General features: G+C 44.8%; 1 protein-coding gene across 1 annotated transcript; it reads left to right on the top strand.

The window, feature by feature from the left end:
* The first annotated feature begins 2,673 nt into the window (after positions 1–2,673).
* Positions 2,674–7,786, top strand: LOC128733576 (transcription elongation regulator 1). The gene is made up of 6 exons (XM_053827259.1): positions 2,674–3,710; positions 3,776–4,853; positions 4,917–5,067; positions 6,386–6,658; positions 6,727–7,206; positions 7,269–7,786. Exons 1-6 carry the CDS (start codon positions 2,738–2,740, stop codon positions 7,560–7,562), a joined length of 3,249 nt encoding a protein of 1,082 aa, XP_053683234.1. The 5' UTR covers positions 2,674–2,737; the 3' UTR covers positions 7,563–7,786.
* Positions 7,787–14,316: the final 6,530 nt, after the last annotated feature.

The following is a 14,316-nucleotide window of genomic DNA, read 5'->3' as shown; positions in this document are numbered from 1 at the left end:
TTTTTAATGCAAACGTTATTTGGAGATGGCTATCTCGTGGTTTATGATGTGGTCGAAAGCTGCGGAAAGGCTGGTATATTCATCCCTATTTAATGATTATTTCGAACGGATTTTTATTTCCTTCGACTTATTTTTCGAACGAGTGGTTTTGCCCATTCTGCGGGCGGCCATCCATCCACTTTCGTTCGAAAAACCAATCTGTTCAAAATGCAGAATAGAGGTGATATGGTGTCAACTTGATATCCTTGTTGGATTGCACCGATTGCACAAATAATGAACGACGTAAAGGTGATTAAATCGGTTGTCATTGAGCGCTTTGACATAAATCCATGCTGATCAGGAGAGCGAGAGATACGAGATACTATGAAAGGAGCGCCATTTGGGCCGCATCCAGTTGAGGATTTTAAATGTTTTTCAGTAGAAATCGTTACATTACTAGTAACATTGAATAGCAAACCAGAAATAGCCAAGCCATGCAAGCAATATAACTTGTGGCGGCTCAAAGTTTTGAGCGGTTCGCGAACTGACCTGATCTATGGTGCACGGGAACTATAGGTGAAATTTATTAATATCAAAGATCATTCCGGACCGCGGATCTAATGAGGAAATCTGATTTGTCCCGCAGCATGCAGCACTACTGACAGGAAGCATGTTGCCATACGCCCACAGTGGTTTAAAATCGAAATAAAAGATCGTCTAAGTGTTGATTACGAAACCATGATTCGTTGAGCCTTTGGAACAATTTCATGAATTTAAAACACCTCTATAACGAGCTGCAGTGAACGTCAGCGACAGCATGTCCTGGGCTCAAAATTTGACAGTGGGCCCAAATCAGACTGCTGGCAGTTGAGTGAAACGCAGTGCTGACAGGCTATCTCATTTTCGCACACACGAGATGTTGGCGCCAAAAACATGGTTGCCTGCCGATGGGGTGATTTAAAAGAACGGGGTAGCAGCCGCATGGCGCCATAAATACAAAAGATAAAACTATACTTTCTTCAACAATATTGTATGTAGTTGATAATTAGTTCTACAATAGACCAAATCAAGGTGACGTCATCTGGCAGATACTGGCGCCCTTGTTTACAAACAGACCGCAGAGTCCAAAAAAGTTTTAGCTGTTTAGACGGCAAGTTTGTTGTTTAAACCGAGTTTAAACAGCATTAGGACTAAATTTAAAAACCATTATGCCTGTAAAATGTTAAAAAATACGCTACATTCGCGTTTTGAATTTGAAAATAAAATTTGGTCTATTGACCTTTACACTACTGGCGCTGGCACTATAGACCAAATCATCATACCGTCAATTGACAGATACTGGCGCCCTTGTTTACATTTTGGAAAGCTTTCCTTTCCGTTTATTGCGAATGTAGCGTATTTTTTAACATTTTGCAGGCATAATGGCTTTTAAATTTAGTCCTAATACTGTTTAAACTCGATTTAAACAACAAACTTGCCGTTTAAACAGCTAAAACTTTTTTGGACTCTGCGGTCTGTTTGTAAACAAGGGCGCCAGAATCTGCCAGATGACGTCACCTTGATTTGGTCTATAGACCAAATCATCATACCGTCAATTGACAGATACTGGCGCCCTTGTTTACATTTTAGAAAACTTTCCTTTCCGTTTATAGCGAATGTAGCGTGTTTTTTAACATTTTACAGGCATAATGGCTTTTAGATTTAGTCCTAATGCTGTTTAAACTCGGTTTAAACAACAAACTTGCTGTTTAAACAGTTGAAACTTTTTTGGATTCTGCGGTCTGTTTGTAAACAAGGGCGCCAGTATCTGCCAGATGACGTCATCTTGATTTGGTCTATAGTCCAATGAGCATGAAATAAGGTAATCAACCTATTTTGGGCCACATCAGCAGCTATACATAATTCGGACCCTTCCATTTGATTTTGCTTTAAGCGTCCAAATTATGTACAGCTGCTGACGGGGTCGAAAATATGTTGGTTAACCTACAGAGCAAAAAACCACAAATATGAATACGAGTTAAGTTTGGAAGGTTTTCCGTTTTATTCTATTAATAATTTTTAATTTTTTTTAATTAATCCGAGTTAATTTTGGTTTAGTTCCAAACTTAACTTGGATTCGAGATTCTGCTAAGACACTCAACGTAATAACTTTTATTGTCAATTGCAAGGAAAATTGTACCATCCAAAGTGCGATATCGCTCATAAAAGTACTATTTTGCATTAAATCGTTTCGGTATCTTCGGCGCACTTTTTCGTTATCTTCCAAGCAATAAGTGCGCCGAAGATACCGAAACGATTTAATGCATAATAGCACTTTTATGAGCGATATCGCACTTTGGAAGGTACAATTTTCCTTGCAATTGACAATAATTAGGTAGTTCACAAATATGGAGCCTGCTTTTAGGTAAAAATCAAATCGGTTAATTTAGGTAAAAATGTAAAACTTTAAGAGCGCCTATCCCCTTCGCCTCCGCCGCATACCGAATTGCCGCTTTGAGTAAAACACGAGCATATTTTAGTTTAATATTTAAATAAATATTTTTCTGTATTCATCCAGTATTCATCATGAATCGCGATTTAAATTTAATGTAGTATATCGTATACCTACACTTTTATATACATTGGCTCCATTTTGTCTTGTTCTTAAAATACCACCTGGGCGTAAACTTTATTTTGACAACCTGAAAATCGGTGCTGAAAAAAACTAGTGCAGTGTGAATTTTCGCTTCGATTTACAAGTTTAATTGTAAAAATTAAGATGGAAACAAGTGAAAACGATGCACCAGGTGAGGAAATACCGGAAAAACCAGTAGAACAGATGGATACAATGGACATCGAAGAGGAAACGCCGAGTAATGATAGCTACTCAGCTGCCCCCATAGTATCAGATGCAAAACCCCAGCAACCTGAAACGACTGAAGAAGTTTCAGGTGCTGCTGTTGAAACTCCGAATGTTCAGGTTCCAATTGAAACGAGGGAAAGAATTCCACTGTTGGCTAATCCACCGTCACTGTTGAAACCGACTGGAGCTGTTTCGAATTTTCCTCGAGCTGCGGCACCAGTTGTTAATAAAGTTGCGGGTATAACAAACAGTATGAATGCACCTCCCCCTCTGTTAGCCACGCCTTCGAACCAACCTCAGGAACTGTGGGTTGAAACCAAAACCGCAGAGGGAAAATCATATTACTACCATGCTCTGACACGGGAAACAACATGGACCCGTCCGGATGGTCCCAACATCAAGGTTATGACACAATCCGAGGTTGAAGCCATGAACAAGCAGGTAGCGTCAGCTGCTCAACAGAAGCCATTGATAGAACAAAAGCCTGACCAAATAGCCGGACTAGTTCCAGTGCCAGTAACTGCTCAAATTGCTGTAGCTACAACTGCTCCTACCATGACGGCTTCCGTACCACGATTTTCGGGACCTCCGCCAGCTCTTATGAGTGGTATTCCCCCGTTCGGAATGCCTCCGCCATCGTTTCCAAATTTTCCACCATGGAATGCTGCCGCAGCGGCCAGTGCCGGTCAGTGGCCCCCAATGCAATCACCGCTGATGGACCCGTCTAAAGCCATCGCGGAGATCAAGATCAATGAAATTGATCCAATTATTGCTGCTAAAGCCGTAGAGTGGACTGAGCACAAGGCACCGGATGGTAGACCGTACTACTATAATGCCTCTAAAGGTGAAAGTGTATGGGAGAAACCGCAGGCCATTAAGGATATGGAGAGTAAGTTTTTATTATATGTTTTTTTAGACTTTGGAGAAGTAATTTTAATTCGTTTCTTATTTTAGTGGCCAAACTAGCTGTGTATAATGCACGCCAGAAACCAAAAACACTCCCACCGTTTATTGCTCCACCAATACCACCACAGATGCCTATTATTCCGCCACTTACCGGCGGAGGTCAGCTACAGCCGCAAGCTTTGGGACCTGGTGTGAAAATTCAACAGTTTCCCCCACAGCTCGCTACTGCCGGTGCTCCAATACGGTTACAGCAAATAGCCGGAGCACCAGGCTTGGTATTTGACCAGATTAATTTTATGGCTCATGGCAAAAACGATAAGCAGGAAGAGGAAAAAAAGAAAAAAGCTGAAGCTGAGAAAAAGAAAAAGGAGGAAGAGGAAAAGGCTAAAGCTGCTAAACCGTTGGACAAGAGTCGTCCAATCTCTAGTACGCCGATTAGTGGGACACCCTGGTGTGTGGTGTGGACCGGTGATGGTCGGGTGTTTTTCTACAATCCTTCTTCAAGAACTTCCGTGTGGGAACGACCGGAGGATCTCAAAGAAAGAGCCGACGTCGATAAAGCTATTTCTGTTCCCCCACAGCAGTTGCTTGGAAACGTGCCAAAAGAAGCAAATGAGCCGGCGCAGAGCTCCAAAACCATTCCAATCGCTGTTACGAACGATATAGCAGAGAAACGTTCGGACTCGGAGTCAAGTACAGAGGAAAGTGAGGAGATACCTAGTAAGAAATTTAAAACCGATGTAGAAGCTGCCATCAAAACTTCGCAGTCTGCCGCGGCTGCAAGCTCTAAGGGTGGTAGCGATCCGGAGAAGGAAGCCCTGGCAATGGAAGCGGAAGCCCGCGCTTCCCGTGAGCGAGCCCTGGTTCCTTTGGATGTGCGTATGAAATCGTTCAAGGAAATGTTGAAGGAGAAAGAGGTGTCTGCGTTTAGCACCTGGGAAAAGGAACTACACAAAATCGTGTTCGATCCCAGATATTTGCTGCTGACGTCCAAAGAACGGAAGCAGGTGTTCGAGAAGTATGTCAAAGATAGGGCCGAAGAGGAACGCAAGGAAAAGAAGAATAAAATGCGCCAGAAGCGGGACGAGTACCGGTCGCTGCTGGAGGCAGCTCATTTGCATGGAAAGTAGGTGTTTGTTAGCGGGTAAAGAATGGGGCATATTTGTAATTTATTTGTTTTTTTTTTCAGATCATCATTTAGTGAGTTCGCTCAAAAGTATGGCAAAGATGATCGCTTTAAAGTGATAGAAAAAATACGCGAGCGGGAAAGTTTGTTCAACGAGTACATAGTGGAAGTGCGTAAGCGCGAAAAGGAGGACAAGCAGAACAAACGCGAACAGGTTAGTGCTTTGGTTGGGCGGTACTTCCCGGGTTTACTAATTATTATAATTTGCCGTGGTTTATTAGGAAGTAACGTTTAGAGCTGCATTGAACAAAGAACAAAGGGCAAAAGCATTAGTTGGTTATTGTGTTGACTTGCCATACAAGATGCGTGCGGCTGTTTGAATCATAGCGACATCGGAGAATCCGATGCTGTGCTTGTTTTAATTTTAAAAAAATATTGCTTTGAAAGAATAGCACTCTGCAATAAGCAGCAGTTATTCCAGTCGCTATAATTCAATGCAGTCTGCTAGCAAATGTTTCACCAACTACCATTTATAGTCTCGACTAACTGAATATTACTTCACCGTTGACCATCTGTTTTTTATGCCAACTTTTGTTATCCAACGTTATGTAACTCCAGCAGGTGCAACAGTTTCCACAAGCAACCAAGCGATCCAGCGCTTCGTCCGTGGTGGGTGCTGTCTGGAGGCTAATAGTCGCAAATCCAGTTCCAGTGGTACCACCAATCAACCAATCCGGGATCGAGGTTGTCTTTTGAAGGTGCTTCCGATCGGACGGGCGTGTTTAGGAAGAAATGCAATGGTACTATTCGAACAATGTCTTGTATTAATGAGAGAAGTGATCGTCTATCAGTGCTGAAATCATATGAATCGATCGTTTTAAAAACGGTGCATATCCTGCGTCTCTTCCGAGGGAGCACGATAGTACCATTTTTAAATCTGTGATTCAAATGTTTTGCGGAATACTCGGGGGCTGAGTTGTGTCGCCATCGCCCATCATTTTACAATCAAATTGGATTTTCAAGTTCTAAATTTTTTTAAGTTGATTCATGAGTTTGAAAACAAGTATGACACTCTATTTATTTCCCTTAAAGCATTGTCCGGAACGAATTTTTCTCAAATTGCAGTACACAACTCAGCATCGAGTATCCAGCCAGAGAGACAGAGACCAGAGACGCAAATAGCTTTCGTACAAATTGTTCACCAACAGAAGCTTTATTGCCAACATACGCTGGATGTTGCCATTATGTTCAGTAATATTTGTTCGTTTCAGGAAGTAATCCTTACCTGTTTCAGCCTAATATTCACTGTCTTTCTTAAGTTTCAGACAAATGTTTGAATGCTCTTACCCAGCAAATGCATTCAAACATTTTTAGTTATCTTTCATGCTCAAACACTAAATATCATATCGTTTTACGACTAGGCTAAGGTTCCTTGTGTTGACTGTGATAAACTAATCCTCCCATTTTTCTTGGTTTTTATTTTCTCTCCTATTTTTTTCGAATCCTTGGACATTCATCCACCTATCCTATAGATACGCAAGGACTTTATGGCTATGCTGCGCGAACATAGCGAAATCAGCCGACACACCCGCTTTCACGACGTGCGCAAGCGTCTGGAATCGGACGGTCGCTACCGAGCCATCAGCGATTCGGCCCTCCGCGAGGACCTGTTCGAGGAGTACATTAAAATCCTGAAAGACGAGAAGAAGCGATCGAAAGACAAGGACAAAAAACGCCACGAAAAGCGATCCAGCGATCGGCGCGGTCCATCTCGTGAGCGTAGCGTGTCGAGGGAGCAAAATTGGGTAAGATTTCAACTGGAACTTTTTGCCTTCCCCTAGCAGAAGAATTAAAATAAACTGTACAATTGCAGGACGAAGACGGTGAACATCCGCAGACGTCGGACGACGAGGTGGAGCGCCAGCAGAAGGAGCGCGAGAAGAGACTCCGCGCCGAGGCAAGTATTAAAGAGCGAGAGAAAGAAGTCCAGCGTACGCTGGCCACTCATCTTAGGGATCGGGACAAGGAACGGCAGCACCATCAGCGGGATGAAGCGATTCGTCACTTTAACGCGCTGCTGGCCGATCTGGTGAGGAATGCTGATCTTACCTGGAAGGAGGTGAAGAAGCAGCTCAAGAAGGACCACCGCTGGGAGCTGGTTGCCTTACTGGATCGGGACGATCGTGAACGCTTGTTCAGCGACCATATCAACAATTTAGCTAAGAAGAAGCGTGATAAATTCCGCGAAATGCTCGATGAAATTTCTTCCTTAGAACTGACCAGTCAGTGGAAAGAGGTTAAAAAGGGCATTCGCGAAGATCCACGTTATCTGAAGTATAACAGCAGCGAGAGAGTGAGTCGTTGGTATTCTAGCATAGATAAAAGTCCAATTTTTACGTTTCCGTATGATTTCAGTGTGAACGCGAGTTTCGGGAGTACATTAAGGACAAGACAATGAACGCAAAAATTTCGTTCCGTGAGCTGCTACAGGAGTGTAAGTTTATTACCCACAAGAGCTGGGATACCTATCGGGACAACCCAAACCACCTGCGCGAGGTGGAGGATATTTTGCGCAACGACAAACGCTACCTTGTACTAAGCCACATGCACCCGGAGAGAACGCAGATGATTCTCGGTTATTTGGAAGATTTAAATAAACGCGGTCCGCCGCCACCACCGACTGCAAGCGAGTCGTCACGGAGGAAATAATGTGCACGCAATTTTTTGTAAGTAGGTTTTTCCACGTTTACATTTTCATTACATGTTTACCATCGGGGTCCGTCGGGGTGCAGCCGGTAAAGACATGAGAATGACTCCCAATAAAAATCTATCTAACATATAGGCAACGATTACAAAGTTAGACTAATTAATCATGTTTTCTAGCGAAAACAGCGCAACGGTGTGTTTCGGTAATTCAATAAACTGCTTGAGATCCTTGGCTTGAGGAGGGTCTTCTTTTAACAGAATTGAAAAAAAGACAGTTTTTGCTTGCGATGACATTCTTACGAATGAGATTAGCCTTGATCATTAAATAGGCTTACTCACTTTAATTTGCCTGCAACAGGCCATTTATTGACCCAGTGCCAAAACTATCCGTGATACGGTTGGCATCCTTCAATTATATGGTTCATGGCCAAAGGATAGAATCATGGCGAGTTTTGTGTGAACCTGACGGTCCAGTTCGGTCAGCCCCCCGTAATCTCCAGCTTAAATATGTCGTAGAATCTCCTTACTCGTAATGTTGCTGATAACCAGAGATGCAGAAGAAGGCAATCCAATCAGTGAGCTGGTAATGGTAAGGCTGCTGGGAAGGACGGTATCCCAGCTGAACTTCTCAAAGCGAGGAGCGTGCTGCTGTGCAAAGCATTGACTATTGTCGAGATCTGGGAGGAAGAACAAGCTGATTTTCGTTATCTCCATGGATCAGATGTTTACCCTGCGCAGATACTAGACAAGTTCCGGGGGTACGATTTGCAGACTCATCATCTGTTTATGGACTTTAAGGCGGCGTACAATTTAGTCAAACGAAATAAGCTGTGGCAGATAATGTTTTCTGACAAAACTAATTACGCTGAATTGGTCAAAATCATGCGTCAGAATAGCGGGTGAAACCACAGCCGCTTTCGTGATGTTGGACGGACGGAACCAGGGGGATGCACTCTCTAACCTGCCATTCAATATTGCCTTGGAAGGGGCAATATGACGAGCAAACTTGGAAAGGAACGAGACTATCATCACGAAATGCTTCTTGGTGTTGCGGATGACGTCGATATCATCGGAATCAACCGTAGAGCAATGGAAGTGGTCTTTTAAACGGGAAAAGGCGAGATTGGGATTTACCATCAACATCCCCAAAACGAAGTACATGGCTGCTGGAAGAGAACGTTGGACTCCCACGGTGTTGGTGCCGAGGTGGAGGTAGATGGGGAACGATATGAACTACTTGAGGAATTCCTATACCTTGATACGCTCGTGACATGTGACAACGATGTGCGCGGCGAAGTGAAACGAGGAATTGCGCTGAATCGGACTTACTATGGATTACGTGGGCTGGGCATGTGGTCAGAATGCCCGACGAAAGAGTAGCCTAAACTATTTTAGCAAAGAACTAGAAAGAGGCTGTAGACTTCGGGGCAGACCCCGCACCCGATGGATGTGCACTGTCGAGGACGACGCACGGACAGATGCGCAGGTGTTCGACGGGATTGGAGAACGCTAGCCCAGGACCGACAGTACTGGAGGAGTTCGGCGCAAAAACGATGACGCCAATAAAGTAAAGTAAAACCAGAGATTCCAAATATATGAACTCTTCAAACACTTTAAGTTCATGACAGTACATAGTCAGTGCCCGTGAGAGGCGAACGCCATTTCCTCTTGAGCTAAATCTGTTCATCATATATTTGGATTTCGGCATATTGATTCTTAGTCAAATTCTTAGCGGAGATCGCTTCCGCTCTCACAAACCTTCTTTATAGTACCAATGTCGAAATAATCCGCGAAGCCTAGAAGTTGGCTACTCTTGCAGAATCTACTGCTTTTTGCCTTTACACCCGCTCAGTTTATCTGGAAATCCATTCTCCAGCTTTTCGCGTTCGGCTGTAAGTTACCCTGTAATTCTCGAAACATGATACATGGGCACGATGTACTCTCGACGTTCCTGAAAGAATTGTTGAAGTGTGAAAAATTGTCCAACGATTTCTGTTACTTTTGGAGATAACCGAAAGAGCCATATCTGGGAGAGCACCTTGTTTGTGCCGTTAACTGGCGAAATGCCGCAGTAATTACAGCACGCCAAGCGATCGAATATTTTGTGGATGGGACAAATACCCCTTCCATCCATTTCTCCGGTAGATACTCCTTTCTTCCAAATTTCAATAATTATTCAGTGAAGTACATTTCATGTTTATAGAGTTTTGCCAGGAGCTTGGATTTTTTTGTTCGTACTAGGTTTCGGTAGTCACATTGGACTCCGTAAGTAATAATAATAACTCTAATCGAAACAATCGGCAAAGACCCAGGCGACGAAAACTGACTAACGATTGGAAATTAGGAACATGGAACTGTCGGTCCCTTAATTTCCTCGGAAGTACCCACGTGCTTTCTAAAAAAGTGAAGAGCCGCAACTTCGACATCGTAGCGCTGCAGGAGGTATGCTGGAAAGAAGCGATGGTACGTACGTATAATAGCGATGGCTCCTTCCCCTCTAGTTAAGGACGTTCCACATCATCCACCCTTGCTGGTTACTATCCGTCAACAAATACGTCTTGACGTGACTAGTGCACCACCGATCGTCTACTATGATTTCGCCCGTGCGGACTTCAGGGAAATCCAAAGAACCCTGACTAGCATCAATTGGGATGCAGTTTTGGACAAGGATGATGTTAATTCTGCCGCAATGACTTTCTCCAACATCCTGAACTACGCTATCGATCGACATGTCCCAAAAAGAACCATGCCCGCTCTGAAGCAGATACCCTGGGTAAACGCTATGTTACGACGTCTGAAATCCGAGAGAAAGACCGCTTTCAAGAAATTTTCAAAATATCGAACGTTGCCACTCCGTAACCACTACTTGTCGATCAACACGCGTTACAAACGATTGAGTCGCTCCTGTTTCCGGAATTACCTGAGCAACATCGAACGTAGACTGAAAAGGAATCCCAAATCCTTTTGGAAGCACGTCAACGAACAGCGGAAGGACAACGGGCTTCCTTCGGTAATGTTCCTGGGTAGTGCCTGCCAGTAACACAGAACAGATTTCCCAACTATTCGCGCGGAAATTCTCCAGCGTATTTACTGATGAAAGATTGACAAGAGAAGAAATTTCCGCAGCCATCCAGTGCATCCCCGTACTTAGCAATTGCTTAACTCACCTTTCCATCGACGACGCGATGGTCATATCAGCCGCCGCGAAGCTAAAATCCTTTCGTTCTTCTGGACCGGATGGTATTCCGTCTGTTCTGCTGAAACAGTGTATCAACGCCTTGGCTGCTCCGATGAGCCACCTGTTCAGTTTATCAATCAGTACAGGTGTCTTCCCAACAATATGGAAATCGGCATACATGTTTCCTGTTCATAAAAAGTGGAATAGGAGAAATGTGAATAACTATCGCGGCATCTCTGCACTAAACTCAATATCAAAACTGTTCGAGCTTGTTGTGTATGCACCTGTATTTGCATTCTTTAAGCAATATGTCGTAGACGATCAACGCGGCTTTATGCCCCAGCGGTCCACGACAACCAATCTTCTAACTCTTACGTCCGACATGATAAAAAGTTTCGACGACCGGTCGCAGAAGGACGTTATTTACACGGACCTTTCCGCTGCTTTCGACAAATTGAACCATCGAATCGCCATCGCCAAACTGGACAAACTCGGAATCGGAGGCTCGTTGCTACGATGGTTTAATTCCTACCTCTCCGATCGCCACCTAGAAGTTAGTAACGACGGGTTCACCTCCAGACCTTTCACTGCTAGTTCTGGAATTCCACAAGGTAGCCATCTCGGACCTTTGGTTTTCCTCATCTACTTCAACGATGTCAACTTCCTGCTTAAATGCCCGCGACTCTCTTTTGCCGACGATCTGAAGCTGTATGCTAAAGTCGATAGTCCGTCCGACGCCGCGTTCCTGCAAGAGCAGCTGCTGATTTTTGCAAAATGATGCACAGACAACCGCATGCTGCTAAATTCCGACAAATGTGAAATAATTACATTCTCAAGGAAATTGAACCCTCTCGTTTTCGACTACATTCTATCAGACGTGCCTCTACGCCGCGAAAATTGTGTTAAGGACTTGGGAATACTGCTTGACTCTAAGCTCGACTTCAAACAGCACATCGCATATATTGTCGATAAGGCCTGCAGGAATCTGGGATTTATCATGCGGATCGCCAAGAACTTCAACGACATCTACTGCCTCAAAGCTCTCTACTGTGCTCTTGTCCGGTCCAACCTTGAGTACTGTGCTCCTGTGTGGAGTCCGTACTACCAAAATGGAGCTGACCGAATCGAGTCAGTGCAGCGCCGATTCATACGTTTTGCACTTCGAAGATTGCCCTGGAACGACCCCTTTTAGCTGCCCTGCTATGAACAGCGCTGCAGACTCGTCGATCTTAACCCGTTGAACACTCGTCGCGACGTGATCAGAGTAATGGCAGTCGCCGACATGCTGACCTCGAGAGTGGATTGCCCATGTCTACTCGCGAACCTCAACATATACGCCCAAAGTCGTGTTCTACGCAACGGTCCATTTCTGCGTGTACCGCATCGGCGAACCAACTATAGCACATTTAGCACAATCATCGGTCTGCAACGCCATTTCAATCGATTCACACATTGCTTCGATTTAAACGTCAGCCGCGAGGTACTGAAAACTCGTTTCCTGGCACTAGCACGTAGATTCTAGTTTAAGTGTATCAGTAGGGCCAGTAGGCCTGTTGATATTTTTATACAAATAAACAAACAAATAAACAAAGATGGTCATACCATCTACCAGAGCTGCGGCAATACACACGAGCTGGGCACAGCTTTCACCTTTCACAGTGATGGGCGAGACGCAGAAGCAGGTGAGCGAGTGGTGGCCGATCAGCTCCCGAATTCTTTAATATTAGCATAATTAACGTACACAGCCCTCACTTCAGAAGTACCGAAGATGACAAAGACGAATTTTACGCGCAGCTGGAGCGTGAATACGACCGCTTTCCAAGACATGATGTTAAAATTGTCATCGGGGACTGTAATGCTCAGGTTGGTCTGGAGGAGGAATTCAAACCGGTGATTGAACGGTTCAGCGCACACCCGCAAACGAACGAAAACGGCTTAAGACTTGTCGATTTCGCCGCCTCCTAAAACATGGCCATACGTAGTACCTTCTTCCAGCATAACCGCCTGGAGATCACTCAACCAGACAGAATCACAAATCGACCACGTTGTGATAGATGGTCGGTAGTTTTCAGACATTATCGATATCAGAACCTATCCGGGCGCTAACATTGATTCGGATCACTAGCTAGTGATGGTAAGGATACGTCAAAAACTATCTGTTGTGAACAGCTTACGATACCGGCGCCACTGTATAATCTAGCGCGACTGAAGCAACCGGATGTCACCGAAAGCTACGCGTATCTCGAAACCGCGCTGCCGGAAGAGGGTGAGCTGGAAAAAGCCCCTCGTGAGGACTGTTGGAGTGCCGTGAAAACAGCCATTAACAGCGTAGCGGAGAATGTCCTAGGCCGTGTTGCACCGAATCAACGTAACGAATGGTTTGACGAAGAATGCCAGCAGATATTGGCTGAGAAGAACGCAGCGCGGGTACAAATGTTGTGTAGAGCCACCCGTCAGAATGTGGAGCGATACAAACAGAAGCGGAGACAGTAAACCCGACTCTTCAAGGAGAAGAAGCGCCACCAAGAGGTGAAGAAGTGCGAAGAACTCGAGCAACTGCACCGCTTTCACGACACACGGAAGTTCTATCAGAGACTCAACGAATCTCGCAAAGGTTTTGCAAAGGTGCAGCGGGCCGAAATGTGCAGAGATAAAGATGGAGGTATCTTGACTGACGACCGTGCCACCATGCGGTGATCGAAAGGTGGAAGCAGCACTACGATGAATATCAGAATGGCGTACAGGCGGAAGACCATGATAGCGGAGGAAGTGACCACATTGGTGTAGCAAGGAACGAAGATGTGCCACCCTCATCGATAAGGGAAGTTAAAGAGCTATCCAGCGGCTGAAGACCAACAAAGCAGCGGGAAAGGATGGCATTGGAGCGGAACTTATTAAAATGGGCCCGGACAAGTTGGCTGGCTGCTTGCATCAACTGATTGTCAAGATTTGGGATACGGAACGACTACCGGAGGAGTGGAAATGCCTGAATGCCGCCTACAAAGTGCTGTCCCAATCCCAAGTCATCTTCCATCGACTATCGCCAATAACCAATAGATTTGTGGGAAGCTACCAGGCCGGCTTCATGGAGGGTCGGTCTACAACGGACCAAATCTTTAACTTGCGGCAGATCCTCCAGAAGTGCCACGCATCACATGTTCAAAGCCGCATATGATAGCGTAAACCGACAAGAACTATGGAAAATTTTGGACGAAAACGGCTTTCCGGGTAAGCTTACTAGACTTATCATGGCTACGATGGATGGGATCCAGTGCTGTGTGAGAATCTCGGGGGGATTGTCGGACCCATTCGAATCTCGCAGGCGACTTCGACAAGGAGATGGTCTTTCCTGCCTGCTATTCAACATTGCGCTTGAAGGTGTTATAAGGCGAGCGGCGATCGAAATGCGGGGCACGATTTTCAATAAATCCAGTCAATTTATCTGCGACGACGTGGATGCAGTCGGCAGAACATTTGAGGCGGTGGATCGATCAGTACACCAAACTAAAACGCGAAGCAGAGAAGATTGGATTGAAGATAAATACGTCTAAAACGAAATATATGCTGGCGGGCGGGACC

The sequence above is a fragment of the Sabethes cyaneus genome, chromosome 2, assembly GCF_943734655.1.
Source record: "Sabethes cyaneus chromosome 2, idSabCyanKW18_F2, whole genome shotgun sequence".
Classification (NCBI taxonomy): domain Eukaryota; kingdom Metazoa; phylum Arthropoda; class Insecta; order Diptera; family Culicidae; genus Sabethes; species Sabethes cyaneus.
The sequence above is the reverse complement of the archived record's forward strand: the minus strand, read 5'-3'. Positions and strand labels throughout refer to the sequence as shown.

Coding starts and splice junctions, on each gene's coding strand:
- LOC128733576 (XM_053827259.1), top strand. CDS start 2,738: ATGGAAACAAGTGAAAACGATGCACCAGGTGAGGAAATACCGGAAAAA. Junction 6,659..6,726: donor TGTCGAGGGAGCAAAATTGG/GTAAGATTTCAA, acceptor GTACAATTGCAG/GACGAAGACGGTGAACATCC. Junction 7,207..7,268: donor AGTATAACAGCAGCGAGAGA/GTGAGTCGTTGG, acceptor GTATGATTTCAG/TGTGAACGCGAGTTTCGGGA.